Source organism: Berkeleyomyces rouxiae (genome assembly GCF_048999995.1).
Source record: "Berkeleyomyces rouxiae strain 22BRR77 chromosome Unknown BrBRR77_ptg000001l, whole genome shotgun sequence".
NCBI lineage: Eukaryota > Fungi > Ascomycota > Sordariomycetes > Microascales > Ceratocystidaceae > Berkeleyomyces > Berkeleyomyces rouxiae.
This window is the reverse complement of record NW_027396491.1, coordinates 1592689-1609906: the sequence shown is the minus strand read 5'-3', so window position 1 is coordinate 1609906 and position 17218 is coordinate 1592689. Positions and strand designations below refer to the sequence as shown.

The 17218-nt window shown below is 52.2% G+C and overlaps 5 protein-coding genes across 5 annotated transcripts; 4 read left to right on the top strand and 1 right to left on the bottom strand.

Moving 5' to 3' along the window:
- Positions 1-614: 614 nt before the first annotated feature.
- Positions 615-1394, top strand: BROUX77_000474 (uncharacterized protein; the record flags this gene model as incomplete). The annotated part of the gene is made up of 2 exons (XM_073749533.1): positions 615-681; positions 763-1394. The coding sequence occupies 2 exons, from the start codon at positions 615-617 to the stop codon at positions 1392-1394; spliced, it is 699 nt and encodes a 232-aa protein (XP_073608711.1).
- A 984-nt stretch (positions 1395-2378) lies between these two features.
- Positions 2379-7434, top strand: BROUX77_000473 (uncharacterized protein; the record flags this gene model as incomplete). The annotated part of the gene is made up of 4 exons (XM_073749522.1): positions 2379-2642; positions 2707-6238; positions 6302-7104; positions 7162-7434. 4 exons carry the CDS (start codon positions 2379-2381, stop codon positions 7432-7434), a joined length of 4872 nt encoding a protein of 1623 aa, XP_073608710.1.
- Positions 7435-7612: 178 nt separating this feature from the next.
- BROUX77_000472 (uncharacterized protein) lies at positions 7613-8932 on the bottom strand (the record flags this gene model as incomplete). The annotated part of the gene is made up of 4 exons (XM_073749511.1): positions 7613-7645; positions 7699-8661; positions 8730-8805; positions 8871-8932. The coding sequence occupies 4 exons, from the start codon at positions 8930-8932 to the stop codon at positions 7613-7615; spliced, it is 1134 nt and encodes a 377-aa protein (XP_073608709.1).
- A 1457-nt stretch (positions 8933-10389) lies between these two features.
- Positions 10390-13697, top strand: BROUX77_000471 (uncharacterized protein; the record flags this gene model as incomplete). The annotated part of the gene is made up of 6 exons (XM_073749500.1): positions 10390-10428; positions 10544-10636; positions 10745-10830; positions 10899-11794; positions 11853-12881; positions 12934-13697. 6 exons carry the CDS (start codon positions 10390-10392, stop codon positions 13695-13697), a joined length of 2907 nt encoding a protein of 968 aa, XP_073608708.1.
- Positions 13698-14614: 917 nt separating this feature from the next.
- Positions 14615-17072, top strand: BROUX77_000470 (uncharacterized protein; the record flags this gene model as incomplete). The annotated part of the gene is made up of 2 exons (XM_073749489.1): positions 14615-14752; positions 14874-17072. 2 exons carry the CDS (start codon positions 14615-14617, stop codon positions 17070-17072), a joined length of 2337 nt encoding a protein of 778 aa, XP_073608707.1.
- Between the last annotated feature and the right edge of the window lie 146 nt (positions 17073-17218).

Genomic DNA, 17218 nt, shown 5'->3' with positions numbered 1-17218 from the left:
GGGTCCAATGGCCTGACATAACCTTTTTGTCAGCATACATAATAGCAGTGTAAGCGGCCCGGGGTCGGCCGCGGGATTGGGGGGCTGGCCGCTTGGGGCAGAATCATGATGGCAGCAAGTCTTGAGACAGCAGCACATCTCCACGGCTGTGGGAATCTCAGTCGGCACGTTGTGATTAATTGCGTGTTCCCTGCGCTCAATTTGGCTCGGCTGCCGCAGCGGTCGTGGGCTCATTTCTAAGCATGCGGACTTCATGTGGTTCATGGTCAGCCACTAAATGAAGAAAATTACAGGGGGTGTTTGCACACTATAGGCTGGCCCGGGCGGTCGTAATCACATGGCTTCTGATAATGTGGTCTACTCTGGCTAGACTGCCGAAAGCTGAGTCGCATTGCCTGCTGCGATAGTCTTTCTCTTCTTGATTCAAAACTCGATTGTCTTCTGGTTTGCAGTATATATGCGTGTTATTTTCTCTCTCCATTCCTAGTTTCTCCTACCTCTGACAGCCGGCGCAAGTTTCGAGCTATATTCTTTGTAGATATCTCCCCCCACTAATCGACAAGAACGAAGCTACTACTCCTTATCCTCTCGGCCACACAGCACACACACGCAAAATGCCTTCTACTACATCAATTGACGCCGCCGCCTTTGATACGATACCAGAATGCATTGCTGCTTACCGTAAGTGCCCCTCCATTCTTTCCGTGTGTTTCTGTGTCCAAGGGAGACCATACTGATGCTGACCCTCTCTCTACCCTCCAGGCAATGGCGAGTTCCTGGTGGTCCTCGATGACCCGTCACGCGAAAACGAAGCCGACCTGATCATTGCGGCCGAGGATTTGACCACGGAGAAGATGGCCTTCATGGTGCGCCATACCTCGGGTCTCATTTGCGCCCCCCTGCCTGCCTCCCGCACCGACGCCCTTGGCCTGCCGCAAATGGTTGAGAACACGCAAGATCCGCGCGGCACCGCCTACACCGTCTCTGTTGACGCCGCCGACGCCTCTGTTACCACGGGCATCTCTGCCTACGACCGCGCTCTAGTGTGCCGCGTGCTGGCCGACCCCACATCCAAGACCAACTCGCTACGCCGGCCAGGCCATGTGTTCCCGCTGCGCGCACGCGAGGGTGGCGTGCGCGAGCGCCGCGGCCACACCGAGGCCGCCATTGACTTTTGCAGATTGGCAGGCAAGCAGCTGGCGGGTGCTATATCCGAGGTGGTGGATGACGGTGCCGAGGTTGAGGGCCAGGCTCTTCGCTCAAATGGCGGCATGCTGCGGGGCGAGGATTGCATTCGTTTTGCGCGCAAGTACGGCATGAAGGTCTGCACGATTGCTGATCTGGTGGTGTACCTGGAAAAGACAGAGGGGAAGCTGAACAGTGGTGACGTATGAGACAGAAGATAGACAAACACAATGCTGTATACTACTTGTCCTAGACATATGAACCCTTGCGCGGGGCAGTGATATTTACTATATATTGCTGATGCTACTGAGAGTGCGCCCTGTAGACTTGAAATGCGAGTCTTTTCCCTCGGCAGTTGCTGACCTTCACAAGCATTCCTTCTATTTGAACGAAACACATGTCCAGCGCCTTTTCACGTGGCATTGTGGGCGTGCCATCTTCGTCGCCGTCGTAGATTTTCATGGCTTCATGAATTCCCAGACTACTTTTCACCGACTGAGTCATTGGGTCTAGATAACCCTAATCCAAGATGTCCCATAACAGTCTCGCCGAAACCGTCTATCTGTTTACTCATATTGACGCAGAATTCATCATGGCCACGCCGTCGGTGGACACTGAAGAACATTCGTGTGCTAAAAGCTATTTCTTTTCCTGTCCAACTATTTATAACGAACTAGCTACTGAATTGTGCTTCTGATGTGACCTCGACTTGTTGTGACGGTTGCCGATGACGTTTTTCCGTTGTCGCCACACTTTTGACCGTGGCCCTATTTACACATCCATCCCACTTTCCCTCTGGATATTTTGTTGCAAGCTTCCACAAAAGCTTGAATCATCACCAACATTACCTGAAAACGTTGGCAGGCAGTGTTTGTTTATTCTGACTTGAATATCATCTCTAGTTCGTCTTTGTGATGCCGCCTCGCTTCGTGCCTCCTCTTTACACAATCTTCACCTTCACGGCCACGGCTTGTCTGGGCTTGTAGCCTTTTTGAAGCACTATTATTGCTATCTGCTTGCTTCGCATCGCTTAGCCCACTGGCTACCGAGTCCGTATTGTATCGCCTTGCTTACCGAGCTCATTATATTTTATCCGCCCCCTTTCAACATCGAACTTCGACTGCCGACAGCCCCATCTTCATTGTTGGCCTACCTAATACTTCCTGCTCCTGCTCTATAGCTTGGTCTTCATGATGGCCCCGCGCTCAGGATTTGGGAACAAAAGCTCCGGCTTTGGAGCCTTTTCAAGCTCCCAGACTCTGTCCAATCTATCCTATTTAGCTCCGCCACCGGAAACATCCAGAATTTCAGATGCCAATGTTGTCGTCAGCTTCAAAGCCTTTCAAAAGAAAGATGAAACTACCAAGGTGAAGGCCTTGGAGGATCTGACGTCCTACGTCAAAGCCCATCCCTTTGAGAACGACGGCGGCATTGAAGATGCTATTGTTGAAGCATGGGTTAGTATATCCCACATCAGAACCACACCTAAGGTCTTGTAGTTAACACGAGAACATCTATTAGGTTGCTGTATATCCCAGAATGTCCATTGACAATTCTCGGAGAGTGAGAGAGTTGGCACACGGCCTCTTGGTTTGTTTTCTCCATTCAACGAGAAAGCGTATAGAGAAACACTTGCCCAAGTTCTTCCCAGCCTGGTATGCAGGCCGTTCTGACTCCTCGCCCTCCGTTGTCCAAATAGTTCGCCAGGGACAACAGGCTTTGATTTCCTCACCGGAGAAAATGGCCCATGCCATAACCAAGTGCCAGTCAATTCTCCTTCGTTATGCCTGCGACTGCCTGCAGGAGACAAAGGACTCACTAAGTGACGAGCGTTCAACAAAACCCGAGGACGCTGAAGCAAAGTATTACCGAGTAATAACTGGGTCGATGGTTATAGTGAAAGCCTTGATGGCTCTTGTTCCGGCAGGATCCCGCGCTGAGCACCTTGATCTTTACAAAGAGTACTTTTCCAACGAGAAACTGTGGGAGTCAATCAGCTCCAATGATTCCAATACTACCAAAGCTTGTTGTACTACCCTTGTCCTTGCATTGGACGAGTTCCCCGAGATTATCAACGAGCAAAAGTCAGTCCTACGCCGTGTACTCCTGACTGAAGGTCTCAAGACGGATAGCATCGGCAGTGCTGATGCGTTTGCCAACACTCTGCTCAGGTTTACGGAGAAATACCCCGAAGTTTGGACTGCAAAATCCAACGAACGCAAGACTCCAGTATCGCGCCTTTGCCGTTTCATTGAAAAGGGTTCTCAACATAGTGGCCGTCAATATTGGAACAGTCTTTCTGGGCTCATACAAAAGATCCCCCTCAAAAACTTTCCTCTTGTAGTCGCCCTCAAGCTTCTAGAATCCATGAGACTAGGTATGGCAACACGGCTGGACAAAATGATGCCTTCAGAGTCATGGAAGTGCTACGCAGAGGTAGGCGCTTACTTCATGACTGGCTTGGAATCTCAAGAGTCACTGGAACTAGCTCAAAAGGCCATCATGCCCGTGTTTGAGGATGCACTGGGTCCCAAGAGAGAGTCATCTACCTGGAGCATAGAAGGCTCGCCTTACCAGATTCTCAATAGCATCTATGTGGTCTTGATGTCAACGCCCTTACAGGAGTTGCATGATTTACTCCAAGAGACCCTCAAAAAGCTCTCTTCAAACCTTTGCGCTGCTATTGCTAGCTCATTGCCAGCAGTTTCTCGCGACCATGTCCAGTCCCAGGAAATCATTTCAGTACAAGGCCGTCGCTGGTTTTCCTTTTTGGGCGCTATTCAAGCTGCGGCCAAAGTCTCAAATGGATCTACAACTAAAACTATTGATGATACAAGCCTTGAGGTAGTCCAAAAATGCCTGCAAGTTCTTGATGCTAGAAATCTCAACCCTTTTGGAGCTGCTCAAGTTTTGCGCCATGCTTTTGAAAATACCGACATTCTGGACTCCGAAGTTCCGCATCTCATTGACTTTTTGGTCAAAATTGCCAAGTCGTCTATGGAAAATGTTCTTCGCTCCAGAACACGAACTGACATTCTGGCCATTCTTCGAGCTCTTGGCTCATCTAAAGGCCCTATGGCTTCTTCTTACTCTAATGTGTGGAATATCTGGATAGATGAAATTTCGTCCATAACTACTCCTCAACTACACAGTATTGTGCTTGAAAGTCTAGCCAGCTTGGCTTCTTCCGCACCAGGGACACAACTTGCCTTGGAGAACACTGGGCTGCAAAATCTCTTGGTGAAAACATGCATATGTGAAGCAGCTGTTGTCAAGCTAGACTCTATCCAAGCCGTCTTGGATGCCAATTGCTTGACTACCCCTTCTCGAGAGACATTGATTTTAGGTATTGTTAAGCTCACGGATATCGCCCTGATGGACCTTGAACGTTTAGCTCTTATGTGGAACATGATTGTTTCGCGGGAAGGGAAAACCATCATGGGAAACATTGATCTCGGAATTGCTGTCAACACCAAACTTCTTTCAATGATTGAACGCGCAAGTACAAAACCGAGCCTGGCTGTCACTCTTACCGGTACGCACATAGCCTGTATGAACAGTACTAGTCCCGAAGCCAGGCGCCAAGTGACTGATGGAATTATCCGCAATGAGCTTGCCGAGGCCAAATTAACTTCTCTCGATATCCCCACTCTGACACACCTTTACACATCATATGAGGCTATTGCAAATGAATATGGTTCTCTTTCAATGCCCGACTTTTCCATCTGGCTAAAGGACCTTGAAATCACCCTCAATCATTTCGGGATTGATCCGTCGCTAGCTATTTCCTCGCCTCTCGGATGCACTCAGTTTTTCGTAGACCAGGTGCCCGCCGACGAGGTTGAACTGTCTCTTGATAGCCAACACAGAACATGTTCCATTAGACTCGCCTCATTCTTCGTCAAGATCAACGCTGAGATTCCTCTATTTTTCCAGAATCTTCCCGACGAAGAAAAGATAGCAATCCTCAGCCTGCTTATCATTACCGCAGAAATGATGAACGATGAAATGAACACGAGTGACCAAGATTTATACACAGACTTCTTGGCTCAAGTGCACGACTTCTACACCCAAACAAATCAATGCGTTGAGAATATTCTTGCTAACCTTGACCGGAACTTTGCTTCCCTATTCGCATCTACGTTGATATCTTCCATCAACACAACGCCCATTGGCTACTACTATGCTCGGGCTGTCAATGTATGTTTTCAAACTGCCGAGTCTCTATTCAATGGGGAATTTGTTCTTTCTCTTTTGGAGAGTCGGGATTTGTTGAACCCCAAGATTGAAAACCCTCTGGCCATAGTTGCATTGATGTCTCCTCTGAAACTACGTCTTCCGCCTTCTGAAAAGGTTGTTCGCTTTGGCAATCAGTTGCTTAGCGAGATTCAAGGGATGAAACCAGACTCTACCAACTTTGTCGCTACAATTTGCGTGTTGCTGTTCACGATCGACATAATGATTTCGGAAGGAATATCGATCCCGCCTAACAGAATGGTTTTTGCTATTCGGAGCCTCATTCCATGTATTGAGCCTTCATTTAATTCACCTGGCCAGCTTGCCGACATCTTTAATGTGCTCTCCAAGCTTTTAGGTATGTCTTCCCTTGTCTACGGACCACACTGGGAGAATGTTATAATGGCAGTGACAGCATTCCTGGAATATGCATCTTCACGGATTTCCCCGGAGATGCTGGTACCACTGTACGCCGCACTCGCCCTTTTAGAAAATGTGGAAACTATTCCAGAGCCAAATGAAGATTTGGCAGAGGCTTTAGAAATGAGCCAAACAGCTCGATACCAAGCACTTGTGAACCTGATCAAGGCAGACAGACAAGATCATGAATATTCTCTTGCATTCACCATGGTAGATGATGCAATTCGGAGGCAGACGATGCTTCTTCCCACTAAATCGCTTGTGGGCGTTTTCGATCTGATTGATATTCTGCTATCCGAGTTCAAGGCTATTCAGCTTACTGTGCTCAAACTTCTACGCAGGGCACTTCCTCAAATACAAGAGGAATATGTGGCAGATGTCATCCTCGAGAAGAAATGTGAGTTTTCATTGCTTTTTTTATAGAAAACAAAAGTTGAGTTTGTATACTAACGTCAGGCAGCGGCTGAGCTTCCCAAGGATCTCCTTAACATTGCGTCAGAACCCGTAGGTGAAGAGTGTGCTTTGGGTTTATACTTCAACCCCGTCACTTCTAGATTCGAAAACAACCAGGAAAAAGATGCTGATGTGTCGAGCGAGGTCATGTCATATCTATACTCCTGGTTGGTTGTTTTTGAGATGTATTCACTAGTCCCAGTTGCACTAAGATCCGACTACACTAATGAGTTGAAGGACATGGATGCTTTTAGCCCCTTCTTCAAGTTTATTGTCAGGGTCTTGTGCCAAAACAATGGCCACTGCATATCTCTGGCTAAGTTGGGGATAACGCCCGACTTGATTCGTACATACGGTTCAGATGGTAACGTTAAGACGGTCCACATGCAGAACATGTACCATCTTGCGACACATCTCTACTTCCTATCCCTCAAGTTGGTGCCGGATGTCTTCCGGCGCTGGTACCTCGACTTTGGGGCCAAACAAATTAAGGTTTCGCTGGAAGAATGGACCAGCAAGTACATCTCACCACTTATTGTGGAAAGTCTTTTGGATGATGTGAGCTCATGGGCTGAAAACCAGAGTTCTACGGATGACGAGAACGAAAGCCTCAACGTTCGGATTAGTCGCAATACCAAGGAGATTACTGCTGGCTACGAGATTGACGAGGTTGAGGCGACCATTGCCATCAAAATTCCCCCTTCTTTCCCGATAGGTACTGTCGAGGTTGTTGGTACCAACCGGGTGGGCGTGAACGACAAGAAATGGCAGAGCTGGGTCCGCTCGACACAGGGCGTCATCATGTTTTCGGTACGTTTTGAGATTCATCTCCCTTTTGGAACTACATGCTAACACATTGCTCGCCAGAACGGAAGCATCATTGACGGCCTCGTTGCCTTCAAGCGCAATATGGTCGGGGCTATGAAGGGCCAATCTGAGTGTGCTATTTGTTATGCCATCATCTCAGCGGACAAGCGCATGCCCGATAAGCGCTGCGGCACTTGCGCCAACTTCTTTCACAAGACGTGCTTGTACAAGTGGTTCCAGACGAGCAGTCAAAACTCGTGCCCTCTGTGCAGAAACCCGATTGATTATCTAGGCGCGGACACGCAGGCGCGTAGAGGTGGTCGGGAGGTATGAAAAAGGTGTTGATGAGTGGTGGTTAGATGGAGAGATGAATGGCTTTTTTTAGCTTATAGCATTGAAATATGGACAGCGTGCCGATCATTGAATTTAGATTTTGATCATTGCCTCCCTTATGTGAACACACAGAGTCTTTTTTAATCGTTCTTTTAGTGCCTGAGTTTAAGGTTGAGATTTATTCCTGTTGAAAAGCATGATGCTTGAGTACCTAAGAGTATATTAGCATTTCCCCCAGCAGCCATGACATTCTCGGGGCCTTACCTCTTCAGCCGTCCAACGACGCGAGCTCTCGTAGACAACGAGGTTCTCGGCAACTTCGCATAGATCGTCTTCCAGCCCAGCAAATATTTCGTCACGGGGTTGCCCTTCAAAGACGGCGTAAATGTCAAACGGCGGTGTTCTAAAAGACCCAGCCTCAGGCCAAGTCTCGCGCGTCGGCGTACCGAGAGTCTTGAAGATACTCAAGATGAGGCCCAGCTGGTTTCCGTCTTCATTTGCCGCAGGCGAGGTGAACAGGGTCCGCGGCGGCTTGCGCGCACACTCGACAACCAGCGTGCCTACAGCCCACATGTCCAGCGAGCTGCCGTAGCTTTTGTTGCCAAAGAGCGCCTCGGGGGCGCGCCACGGGCCAGTGCCAATGTCCAGAATCTTTCCGTTGGGCGGTTCGTCGTCGTTGACGCCCAGTTGCCACGCCGAGCCAAAGTCGGCCAGGAAGGCTGGTCCCGTCGGCGACGCCAGCAGGATCGACGAGGGCTTGACGTCGCGGTGGATCATGCTGTGGGCGTGGACGGCGGCCAGGCCGGAGAGCACGTCGCGGAAGAGCGCGCGCACAAGCGGGCGCGGGAGCGCTGTGCCGCGCTGGGTGTGGCTGGCAAGGACAGATGCAAGACTGCAGGGCATATAGGGGAACTCGAGGACAAGTTGCTGGTCGCTGTCGTGGAAGACAGAGAGCAGCGGAATGCACGGCGGCGAGAGGGAGCGCAGGAAGTAGATTTCACGCTGGGCGTTGTGCGGCGGGAGATTGGGAGAGTCGATGACTTTCAGAGCAGAGGTGCCGCTACGGTAAACAGTGGAGGTTATGCCAGTGCCAATGGGAATGCAGTTTGGCCATGAGCCTATCTGGGTACCAGTTTCGGTGGTAGCCGGACTCTCATCTTTGTCTTCTGATATCAGAGGAGTGTCCGGGTTGGCCGGCAGGTCTTGGCACTCGGCATCGTATGCTTCCTAGTATCTGAGTTAGAACAAGCCATACAACATTACTCAGAGATAATGGCTGGTTGGGGTTAAAGAACCTTTGTTCCGCTGGCCTCAAATGCCGCTGTTTCAATCTTGAATGCCTCATGCTGGGTTATAGACCGCAGCTCCGAGCTGATCACATGTCAGATACCACCAGAGATGGAGATCCAATGGCATGTTTCTCCTGCAACTCTCACATTGTTTGGACGTTTCTGAAGCGATCTAGCGCGCCTAGCTCGTCTCGCCAGTCTGTTGTCATTCTGCCAGCACGCACGGTACCGAAGCATGAGTCGCTTATTTCAGTGTGTTTAACTATGCCTTGTTTGAATGTTTTTTTTGCATAGCGATTGTGCAACCTACCGCAGTAGTGAGACAGATTTGGGGGGGGCGGGGGGGGGGGGGGGGGGGGGATTATACTAGGGTTACTAAATACCAGGGTTGGACAGGCAAAGGGCTTCTCGACCAAGCTGTTTCGAGTCGTCGAGTCGCGACAAACAATGCGACGACCACTTGCGAACAGGCACAGACCCAACTAGCGAAGAGCCCGTGAGCCAAGGCCAACTGCTCTGGTGCAGCCACGAGACGCAACAAACTCGGCCAAGCGATTGCGCTGGCCTGTTGAACCAGCGCAGAAGATGGGCGATGGGCGATGGGCGCAAAGGCCTTCCTTTCCGAGGCTGCCGAGCCCCTCCCACCAACAGACCGCGGCTTTGTCGTCGTGTCACTGGGGATGCTGCAAGCAGTGGCATGGCCTCTTTTTGCTGAGTTTTAGCGTTCCGCTTCCATTCCAGCCCAAACCCAGCCAGGCCAAACAAAGGGGGCGGTTTATGGCCAGAACGGGCTTGGTAGCTTGCTAGTCATAGAGTTGAGTTGGTTAGTGTGCACTAGACTAGGCCCGACGCTAAAGAGCTCGTCTTTGTGGCTGTTGTGATTGTTGGCCCAAGCAGCAGAGGCGCCTCCAGGATCGTGATAAATAGGTGGCTATAGGAGGCTATAACTTTAGTACAAAGATACCATGCAACGCCTGGTGGGCGACATTTGACAGCTGGGAAAGTACGTACAGGTTCAACGGGCAAAAAAGAAGTTGCTCGACTGCAAACTACAGCAGACCAGACAGGGAAGTGACCAGACGGTAGTTGCCCAGATTCTTCGACTCCTTCTGTTTCTGGACTGCGCTTTCCTGTCCTGCCCCTTCCGCCTTCGGTTTCTGTCCCGATCCCTTTCCCCAAGCTTTTCTCGCTCCCCGTCGTCCCTCTTCGATTGTCTTCCTTTAATCTCTATTTCTATTTTCTCCTCATCTCGATCGACACTGACTCGCCCTGCTTCGGCGCACTCTCACGCCTTTTTCTTTTTTTCCGTCTTTGTAGCTCATTGGCGCTTTGTTGCCACAGTTGGTGCGATCCATCCGCCCGTAATATTTCTTCTCCTTCCCACCCGCGTTTTTTTTTATTCTTTATTTTATTTGCTTGTCGCTGCTATCCGAGAGACCAAGTCTCGTTTCTCGTTGTTTTCCCTCCCCATCGATTCGTTCCTGAGTCGCCGCGAGTTTCTGCTTCGATCGAGTGGTCACGGTGCCATCGCCTCCAACTCGATATGCCTTTTGCCTCATACTGAGCCTCTGATTTGCTCCCTGGAACTTCCGCCCCGATCGCAACGCAACCACCACCTACACCCGCCTCCGCTTCGCTAACCGCCGTCGCCTCCGAAATCGCAAACATGGACTCACTCTCTAAGTCTGAGTATGCGGCCATGCTGGTGAGTCCTCCCGCCTGGCTCCTCGGCTTCTACCGCGACAACCAATGGCAACTGATCGCTGGAATCATCTCATCTCTGCCATTGCTAACAACAGCCTTCCTTGCTCCATGTTTAGCCATTCCTCCAGCCGTCGCAGGCCGTCTCGGTCTACAATGACCGCCTGAAGCGTGTGCTGAAATTCAACAATGAAGTCATTGACTGGCTCCAGGTACGAACAGCCAAACTCCCACACGCCGTTGCCGTACGCCGCGCGCCATAGTGCCAGCCAACTGCTTACTATCAGTGGCATGACTTTTTGCTGACTTGTAGTCTATAGGAACGCCGCAAGGTTGAGGAGCAATATGTCGCCGGCCTGCGCAAACTCGGCGCCCACAGAGTCCCCAACCCGCAATCCGAACTTGGGTAAGTGATCACGTAAGCCACCAGCATAGCATGATCTCGGCCTGTTCTACTAACGCTGCTCCCTACAGCGTGTTTCGTGAAGCCTGGGACAAGATTGTAGAGTCTGTCGAACAAACCGCCGCTGCGCATCATCAGTTTGCCGCCAGCATCGACATTGAAATCGAAACACCGCTGAGATCCTTCTCGGGCCGAGACGATGTGCGCAACCTAAACATCATACACTCGAATCTCGTCTCAATGGCACGCGAGCTTGACGATGCCCAGGAAAAGACAGAAAAGCTTAGCAAAAAGGGCGCAAAGAACCACGCCAAAATGGAACAGGCTTCAGCCCGACTGGAGGCTGCCATTTCTCAATGGGAATCCCAGGCCCCATTTGTGTTTGAGTCTCTTCAAGTCGCCGATGAAGCGCGTGTTAACCAGATGCGCAATCTTCTGACGCAATACGAAACCATGGATCTGGACTGCTCGCAACGCAGTGCGGCCTCGTCTACTGATGCGCTAACCCTTCTCCTTGAGGTTTCTACTCAACGCGAGATCGACCAATTCGTTCACCGTACAACCTCGGGACGAGTGAAGCCAAACCGGGCCGAGACCCAGTCGAACGCGGTTACTGGTGATTCTAGCGGCCCTAGTGTTGGTCGTACATCCTCTACCGCCGCCGAACCTCCTGTTCAGCGAGAAGCACAGTCCCCAAATTCTGTAGCTGATCACCCTCCACAGACTCCCATATCTGTACTGACTTCTGTACCCACGGCCACTTCAACTCCCGGTCAAGTTTCGACTCCCGCCTCTCGTGTGCAGCCTTCCATTGCCCCTACCACATCACATGGACAGGTGCCTCCGACTTCTTCTTCTACAAATGCGTCATTCCATATGCCTGCGGCCTTTGCAGCTCCCCCAATGCCCCCACTTCCATCCGATGACCATGTACGTGAGGGCTCTAATGCCCATGAATCTAAACCAGGTAGGTCTTCAAGAAAATCCCGAAACAGACACATCAAGGTTTTTAACACATGGTCTAGATTCAAGCTTGCGCAGCCGTCTTGGTAACATGCTAGGAAGACGCCGTCAGAGCATCCAGGGCGGATTCGCCGGCTTCAGTCCTATCGCGGCCCAAAAGCATGGCCGCGTCATGGGTGGCAATCACAGCTCAAGCAACATTTCACCCCGGCCATCCATTCACGACATGTCCTCTGGCCATGCCAAGCTTTCTTCACTTTCTGAGGATGCACCCGTCAATGGCCAGGCCTTTGACGATCAAGACGGGAACGCTGCCAATGGCCATGGCAATGGCTTTTCCCCTTCTAACAGGCAATATACCCAATCTCCCACTTCTCAAAGCAATGGCTTTGAAAGCTCAAACATCGGCCCTTCCCAAGGTTCCAGCGCTTCTCCTCCAGGTGGTGAAGGAACCACTGCCTCACCCGCTGTAGACTCTGAAGGTTTCACCATTAGACCGGATACTGTCGATCCCATTACTCTGGCTCAGCAAGAGGCGGCAGCCGCAGAAGGCCATGACAATGAGCAATTGTTCAAGCTCAACATCCAGAACAGGCCAATCCATGAAGAGGATCCCGAACAGGAAAAGGCGGCCATCACAAATGTCGCTAGTGCACTGTCAATGCAGATGCCCGCCAAACGGGCCCCTACTGTGCGTGGAAGACGGGAAGTACGGAACACGATATACATGCCTACGCCTCCACAACAGCCAGAGAGTATGGGTGAAGCTCTGGGCCTGCCTGCTATTCCTCCATCCCCATCTATCCCCGACAAGTTCCAGCAACAGCAGCATCAATCTCACAAGCCGCCGTCCTTCGCTGGCGAACCTCGCGCTCCAGTGGCTGGGTCAGATACACTTTCAGTCCGCTCTGGCACCAGTATGTCTGGTGCGCGTCAGTTCCGCCATCCTGAACTTACAAGCGAGGGATTGTCTGCATCGATTGTTGAAATGGTTGCTGCCACCTTTGCTCCTTCGGGTTTGAAGACGGTCAAGATGAGTGGTGAGATTGCCTTTGGGTACAGACCGGCGGAGCCTGTCGATCGCGAAAAGAGTAAGTTTTGTTTATTCAATAGCACACCGGCCAATACTAACTTCCCTTGCAGAAGAATCTATTCTCATAAACAACTTCCTGAACCTCGAGGCCATCGGCCCTAACCGAATCTTTGTTCACCCCTCAGTACAAGGTCGCAATGACCAGTACAGCCTGGATGTGTCATACCTGAACCGCACTACCACTGCATTCACATACCGCATTCATTCTGAAGACGAAAATGGCCATTCCCTCGCGCATAATCTTCCTCTCTCCATCGAGCCCAACTGGACCACACGAGGCGATGCGCTGAACCTGAGAATCATGCTTAATATCTACCAGGACAGCAAGTTTGACGAGCTGGTCTTCAAGAATGTAGCCATTTCTGTCAACTACAAGGGTCTCGCCACCGGCGTGAAATCAAAGCCAGCAGGCACTCATCTGAAAGAACGTCATGTTGTCTACTGGCGCATGCCTGAGCTCCACCTCAAAAAGGGCGTGCCTCACAAGGTTATTTGCCAGATTGCTGGTGCCAATGGTGCGCCTACTCCAGGCCATGTTGATGCCAACTGGGAGTACATTCCCCAGAATGTGACCGAGTCTCTGGCCGGTATTTCTATTTCCCGCCTGGAGGAAACCAAGGGCAAGGGTGTAGAAGTCGAGGACGACCCGTTCGCTGACGAGGCCACATCTGAGTCTTCTGGACTCCCTGGTGACATGAAATGGTCACCTATTCCTCTCGCTGTCAAGGTTGTCAGTGGCAAGTACGAATCGGTGAATGACGAAGACTCGTCTCTGGTTCCTCAGCCCACCTCCGCCATTCCGTCGTCGCCTTGAGCTCCGTGCATTTGTGCTTTGACTCATGCTGTCTGCCGTTCCTTGCGAGTCAGCTTGTCAGTCGATCCTATTACTTTTTTTTTTCTGTTATATTTCCTTTGTCTCTTATTCCATTTTCCGGTCATGAAAGAAAACTCTGTTGGCGTCTTCTTTGGGCTGTTCTGTTTCCAGCAGCTGGCCTTGTCCGCCAGTGCTTCTTCTCCTGTCTCCCCTCTGTCCTTTTGTTTTTCGTCCTCTATATTAATTTCGCATCTCAAATACCCTTGACTGTGTTCGTTTTTGTTCTGTATCCCACCTAACCAGCTCTCGGCCAAAGTGCTGTGTTGACAATGTCTTTGTGATGGAAGCCATGGCATGCTAGGCTATGGTGTCCCTGCGCTGTTACTGATTCCTTTTGCCACTGGAAATCTGTGGTGGCTCTCTGAGGGTTGTGAAACCTGGGAAGCTTATTGTAAAAGCTAATCCTAATTAAAATATTTCTCTGATGGATGTTGGACTTACTGTTGTGGTCCTTTAAAGTGGCACAAAGTTGTTCACATGGTTCAGGTTTAGGGTTGAAAGTAAACAATCGGTCCAAACAAAGACCCCACTTAAACCTCAAGGTCCTGTGGGAAATTTATCGGTTTAGATTCAACTCCAATAACAAGTTGCACGTGACATTGATTTTCATCTGAAGTCAACAAAGCCCTGCCACACTTCTTGGAAGCTTTACTTGATCCAAAGGGCGTCTCCTACAACACAGCAGACTAGAACGACAAAGTACACGAACACGCGAATATCACGGCGCGCCAAGGGGCGTTCTCAGTCGGGCTACCTTTTGCATTTCATCCAACAGAAAACACGCGCGTTTCTAGACAGAAACAATCATAAGCACAGAATCGCATGGCGACGCGCTACACCACGACGGCCACGCGACCATGAGAAAAAACACAATCAGAGAGCCCGGCTCAGCGCGCCCGGCATCGCGCGTGGCGGCGCCGACGGCTGCCAGCCGGTTCCGATCGACCATTGGGCCCGGGTCCATTCCGAGGCCACGAAGCCATTCCACAGCGCGGGTGGGTTTTTTTCATTGTACTTTTCTTCTGCCAGGGGCGGTTTGCCCGGCAGTGGCAATGCATAGCGTGACGCAAAACGAACAGCGCGGCTAATTCTTTTTTTTCTCTTTTGCTGTTCTAGTCAAATTTCCAATCAACAGCAACGCCCAGCTACAACCTCCTCACCGGCGAGTCGCTGCCGCCACGACCGGGATCACGCGCCGAGTCGACCCATAGCATCGCATGCGACAGCAGCAAAGAAAACGTTGCTCCGGCAGCTGCCGAACCCGATGGCAATGAGCAGCAGCGGCGGCAGATTGAGCAGCTCAAGGCGGAAATTGCGACCATGCGGCACCGCATGAGCGTGATGGAGGACGACCACGCGCGCGAAAGCCTACGACACACGACGGAGCTTGAGGACCAGAAGCGCCGCGCGCAAGAGGACTTTGAGAAGAAGCAGGCGGCCGAGAGCGAGTCGGTGCTGGCGACGCGGCAGACGAGCCGGTTACAGAGCGAGATGCAGGAGCTGCGCGACGCGGCGGCGCAGGACAAGACGGCGTCGGAGCGGCGCTTGCGCGCCCTGGAGGATCGCAACCGCGAGCTCGAGGAGACCGTCGAGGAGCTGACGAGTGCCAAGGACGACGCGCAGCGACGCCACGACAAGACGGTCTCGGATCTGCAGATGCAGCTGACGTCCAACGCGCGCATTGTGCAAGAGCTCGAGCACGAGACGCAGGCGCGCGAAGAGGTGCTGCAGAAGACGCAGGCGCTGGTCACGGAAAAGGACGAGCAGATTGGCAGGCTGGAGGCGGATGTCCTGCGGCTCAAGGCGCAGACGGGCGATGTCGAGACCATGGCCATCATCAAGCGCGAGTTGTCGGACCAGGTCTCGCATATCCGCACTCTCGAGGCGAGCAACCGCGACTACATTACCGAACTCAAACACCTGCGCCAGGTGCACAAGGCGGTCGAGATTGTCGAGGAGGAGAAGCGCACTCTGCAGCGCCGGCTTGAGTCGGCGCAGGACTTTGAGAAGCAACTAGGCGAGGCGCGCATCCAAATACAGCATCTCGAAGAGCAGCAGTCGTCGTGGACATCGTATCTCCGTGATGCGGCAGATGATCCCGAAGCTGGAGTCGAGTTCTCGTCGCCCGAGGAGGTTGCGCGTGCTCTGGTCCAAGAGAGACTTAATGCGGCGTCCATGGTGGAGAAGATTGGTAGCATGCAGGCTGAGATGGCTGTGCAGGACTCGAGCATCAAGAATCTCCAGGACGACAAGACGGTGCTCAAGGCGGAGCTTGAGAAAGCCAAAACCACCGCCACTGCTGCGGGCGATAACAAGGCGGTTCTGCGGCTCGATAGACAACGGGCTCTGGCTGTCAAGGAGGTTGAGTATCTGCGCGCCCAGCTCAAGTCATATGACGCCGAGGACGTTACCTTCCATGCCGAGAACCAGGATGACACCCACGCCAAGCGCATCCAGGGTCTGGAAGAGCGCATCCAGGCGTTGGAACAGCTCGTCGACCAATACAAGGCCGAAGTGCAGACCCTACACACCGATCTGTCCGTAGTGGAGTCTGACAGCGGCGAGAAGGCGTCTGGCAGCCTGAAGCGTGCGCACGCCGACGTTGCCGATGCCGACGGCGCAGCGCAAGAGCAGCTGGGCGAGATGACGCGCAAGCTGCGCACAGCGCAGGACACCCTCTCGGCCGCGCAGACCAAGCTCGCGGTGCGCGAAAAGGACGTGGTTGCGCTGATGAAGCAGCTCGAGTCGGCCAAGAAGACGACCAAAGTGCGCATCCTCGCGCTGCGCAACAACCCAACCGCCGACGTCGAAAAGGTCAAGATGGACACGCTGCACGCCCTGCAAAAGGAAAACGCAGACCTGCTCGCTCTCGTGCGCGGCGCGCCCGCCGGCGTCGACCTGCTGCCCGCCTCGCAGCTGGCGGCCGTCCAGCGCGACGTCGACGCGGCCAGGAGCGAGACGGCGTCGGCGCACAAGTCGATCAAGCGGCTCAAGGAGGTCTGGGCGGCCAAGTCGCTCGAGTTCAAAGAAGCCATTTTCAGCACGCTTGGCTGGACCGTGGTCTTTATGCCCAACGGCAAGATGCGCGTCGAGAGCACGTTTTACCCGAGCGCGAGCGACGAGCACGAAAATTCGATTGTGTTTGACGGCGAGCGCGGCACGATGAAGGTTGGTGGCGGGCCAAAGAGCGAGTTTGCCCAGCGCATTAGCGGGCTGATTCAGTTCTGGGTCCGTGATAAAGGGTGTATCCCGGGGTTCTTGGCGGCGCTGACGCTGGAGTTTTATGAGGAGCGGGCGGCCCAGGAAGGACAGTAGCTACATGGTAGTTGGGCATAGCACGGGGGCAGTCAGGAAGCAGGGTCCGAGGTGATATAAGAAGGGAAACGGAGGCAAGTATTTGCAGATGAGAGCGTGTTTTCTCTCTTGTGTTTATATCTTTTTTTTTTTACAAGTTCCAGAAC